Raw genomic sequence first — 4,634 nt, forward strand, 5'->3', positions numbered from 1 at the left:
TAAGAGCAAAGAAAATAATTACTTGGGAGGAGTGCTGACTCACTTGATCAAGAGCGACGATCGCCACTACCCAAGATACCTTAGCCGCCTCTTTAGGGAAACTATTAATAAGTTTTTGTTAAGAGCTCCGTTATATGTTGTCAGACGACCAGGCTTCGTCCGTGACGTCTGAGGCCACTGACTCTGACAACAAGATAGGTGCTGTTCAGAACTTGGATGAGGTTCAACACTACTGACTGACTAGTTGTAGTCGCTCACAAATACACATGGCTGTTTCTTATACTCTGAATATGTAGAGAAATAATGAGTTCAAAATCACTGTCTTCACTAAACAACTTACGTCTCAAAGGGTTAATGATATATAACTAACATAAAAACATAAAACATTTGTTAACGACAAATACCGTCTAGCTAGCAACAGTCTTGCTCTCCTGGTCGTGGCATTTTGAACGCTGTGGTTACCGTAGAAAGGTTATCATATAATTTACTATAAAACCGCTTGAATGTAATCCAGTTATTCAAGAGAACAAATACTGTTATTAATATTTGGTATTTATAATAAACGACATTTCTTGCTTGCAGGATTTATGTCGACGTACAGAGACTCACTCACAACAAGTCGGCACGGACACACCCTCGGCATACATCATCACGCTAATCTCACGCTAAGAAAACATTAATGACGAACAGTCAACAGACTCCATTCATAAAATCATGTCAGAGAAGGTTTGGTCTGTACTGTGTCACTGACATGGTCATACCTCGCTAGCAACTAGGTGGTCATCAACCCCAGCCTCGACCACCACTCTTACTGTCACCTCCAACACTGAACAATAACTAACCTTACAAAATGTCTCCAACATTCGACCCACCGAAAGCGGTCTGTTCGTTTGTGTCACACACACACACACACACACACACACACAGAAAGACAGAAACCAACAACTGCTGAGTCGGTCGTCGGGCTTAAGTTAGTAATTAACTAGTACCAGCGCCTGATAAAGTAACAAACTACTAACTCATACTTGCTGCCTTATAAATGTCAATATGAATATAATTTATTATAAATATTATATAATAAAATCCATAATAATAATAATAATAATAATAATTTTGAAAAGCAAAAGTGGGTGTCTGTTATAGACAGTGAACAGCACAGCAATCTGTGTCACACTGTGGGAAAAATAACAAATATACTTTTGTGTGCATAATAATTGTTATCTTCCATTTCTAGCTAACTTATACATGCATATTAATAAGTTTATGGCCGAGGAAAAATTTAATAATCGTAACCGATATCTCTATAAAGACATCAGTTTTATTTACGACAATATAACCAATACAATGAAAGTATTTAAGATACTGCATTTGTGGAATTGTCAAGATGTAATTACTTATACTCTATTATAAGTAAAACATAACTCAATGTGCAGTTCAGAACCATTGATCACCATATACAGTTCGATTAAGATTCTGAACACTGCTGGAGACAGCTGGCAACTCAAGGCCATTTGTTTACTAAAGTACGTAGTATAATATAATACGAAACAGCAAAGCCCAACCATTAATTAAGCAACGGGAACTAAGTAACCAATCACCGATCACTTTTACATTTATCATAATTTTTACTGCGTACTATAGTAAACAAACGGCCTTGAGTTGCCAGCTGTCTCAGCAGTGTTCGAAGAATCATGAACGAGACTGTATATACCCATCCTGTACGTTATCCACTAGTGGGTAAAGTACAGTACAGTACATCTTAGTTACCTCTAGACCGACCGCTACACCACACATGGACCATCTTTACAGTTGTTTCTCTATTCCTTTCACTTTCAAGTTCTCTTTATCTTTCTCGTCGTGTCATTTATTTCCACCATTGTTATGTCTAGTCTCTGTATAACAACACATTCATATAAAACAATATATTCCCTTATTTAAATATATTAATAGAGACGTAGAAGGAACTTGATATTTTGGCGTAACTCTCTGGATGGTCCGCAGGGTGCCAAGATCACAATTTGGTCTCACTTCGAGTCGGAGTATGTACTGGGCCGCAAGATTGTCTTCATGTGCAAGGCTGAGGAGAACCTCGTCCAGTCATCACCTGGTTTAAGGACGGCATCGAGCTTTGCCCATTCATTCTTCCAGGTTAGCCTCACACAGGTGAAGTGCTCCTACTGCACACACTTTACCACTTCAAGGTCAGGCTCAACACAAATCACAAGGTTCCAGCTACAAACTGTTACTATTTCCAGTCAATCTTTGCATCATTCTAGGTTCCACCCAAAGACATTGCCATTACTTGCTCAGTCTTTAGAATAATCACTAGGTTCTATTTTATACATTACCACTTCTAGGCGAGTGAGTGCACCAATAAAACGTTTCCTCTGCACACTTACCATTCATTCCCTGGCTAGAATTTACAACAATATCCGCCCGCTGAGACATTACCCACATCCAGGTCAGTCTCACTGCCCGAAAAGGATTTTCAACCATGTCAAAGATCCTCGAGCCAGGAAGGGTATCATTGTGAGCCAGTTGGTGTATATCTCAGTAATACCGATAGACGAAGGAAAAGAAGGGAAGGTGTTCTTGTCCAACGTTAAATTTACTCCACACAGTAAACAATTCTCGGTGAAAAATGGAGAGAAATCGGTCACTTTACTCTAATTCTTACACTCGGCCAAATTGTCACTTGTTTAATGTTTAGTTAGTTTGTATAGTAGAGGAGTGACAAAAGTCAGAATTATATTTTAGTCCATGTATAACTTAAGGTAATGTGACCAATCATAACCTTTCCAGCCCTATTAATTGACTAATTAATGAACAGTTTTCATATGAGAGTAATTTTAAAATCTGAAATTCACCATTTTGTTTTAAATTTCGAGATCAAAGTCTTTATAATTAATTACCATTTTCCCATAATGTTTATAAAAACTTTATGTACTTTGTTTTTAATTTTACACAAAGGTGATCTACAGTTGGATGAAGAAAAATGGGATTTAAAATGACAGTAGCAAAACAATGATGGGTGTGTCAAGATATAAATGTTTGTTGTGCCGTAAACCACCACACACTTACAGACCACTTACTGGGTTTATAACATACACTGTTAACGTATAATATCTGAAAAATACACCACTTAATTTTCCTATAACGTCACGAGGAACAAGGTACTTAAATGTGGCGTGTTATCACCGTAGAGACGTTCACACTATACAGTATACATAATATTGGTATAACTTTCTAAAGGTAAATTAATTTTCCGGTTATTCTATTATATACTGTACAAACAAATTATGAATTGCTTCCTGTACTATTATTATCCAGGAAACGTCGAGATTAGTCAAATATCCCAGAATCAGTCAGCCATGACTGCAAATGTTGTGCACAACGAGATTGTTTAGAGCACTTTGGTGTTTGGCACCAAAACTTAGGTCATAGTGACATAAGTTCACCTAAATCATAAAGGTAATGAGCTGTATGTCCACAGGTGCATGAGTGGAAGGAAGGCACGGTGTCCATCAAAAGCAAGATGGAGATCGACCCAGCCACTCAGGATGGACGCCGGCTACTATGAGTGTCAGGCAGACAACAAATACGCCGTGGACGTGAAGGGCTTCAGCGCCGACTACTCCATCGAGTTTGTGTGAGCATCCAGCCAGGTCCCCACACCCGACTCCTTCACACCCACCACCATGACCTACAACTCGACGTCTGTTGGGAGCACTGTGGTTGACTTACCAATACTGGAAAGAAGCGACCTGTGGCAGCTACCAGGATCTGTGTTTGCTCTGGCGTTAGGATTTTCTCCACTTTATACTGGATAGGACGTGGTAGACGGCTCTGCCGACTAGTTCCCATCCGCGACTCACCAAGGATGGAGGCTTAACAGAAGGATCAGTCACCAGTAATGACATGCTGTCTATGTAGTAACCTCGACTCAGGACATGCTGTCAGAGAGCAAGTTAAAAAATATCCAGCTTAGGCGGTGTGAGCCACACGAGAGGCAAGTTTGTTAGGATATCAGGTCTATGTTGAGGCTGGGTGAGGATAGGTAAATTCACTAGGTAGAGAGTACTATTCACTACAGCACGGATCACGTTAGTAGTTAGTATCTTAGTGTAATGGAGTAGTTGGAAAAACAAGAATATTTCCAAAAGTATATCAAAGTCCTGTGGTTGACAGATTACAAATAGTGGGTTAATGGGGCACCAAAGCCTTGTCCGTGTGGACAGATGAGTAATGTACATTCAACAGCTGCATGGCGGTGGAGCCCGCCACGGCTACCAAACTGTGATGTGAATGAAATGGGTTGAAAAAGGTTTTACACAAGCGAAGGTGTGGTCTCAACACTGGAGCAAAAATAATCTTCTAAACTACACCTAACCTGATGAACTGAGACCAGGTGGATGAAGAAGATATGACCACATGTGGAGAATGATAGTAATGGATATATTACATAAGCCTACAGCAGTGCATACAGTAATTACTCTTTCATATGTCGCAGAGTTTTTCACCGATATCAGTCTCGATGGGTCAAGCCTGCACCCCATGGTAACTGTGAAACACACACGCGTCTAGCCTCTTAAATCTAATTGTTCAATCTCCACTAAACAAACGTAGCTGTGTTA

The 4,634-nt window shown here is 39.6% G+C and overlaps 1 protein-coding gene across 1 annotated transcript; it reads left to right on the forward strand.

Annotated features, from left to right (window-relative positions):
- The first annotated feature begins 335 nt into the window (after positions 1 to 335).
- On the forward strand, positions 336 to 3,680 carry LOC121855351 (immunoglobulin domain-containing protein oig-4-like). The gene is given in 6 exon segments (XM_042350246.1): positions 336 to 726; positions 2,002 to 2,077; positions 2,080 to 2,128; positions 2,130 to 2,163; positions 3,494 to 3,559; positions 3,561 to 3,680. Coding segments are annotated over 6 exon segments (330 nt in total). The 5' UTR covers positions 336 to 714; the 3' UTR covers positions 3,654 to 3,680.
- Positions 3,681 to 4,634: the final 954 nt, after the last annotated feature.

This window comes from Homarus americanus, unplaced genomic scaffold, assembly GCF_018991925.1.
Source record: "Homarus americanus isolate GMGI-L3 unplaced genomic scaffold, GMGI_Hamer_2.0 scaffold1074, whole genome shotgun sequence".
Taxonomy (NCBI): domain Eukaryota; kingdom Metazoa; phylum Arthropoda; class Malacostraca; order Decapoda; family Nephropidae; genus Homarus; species Homarus americanus.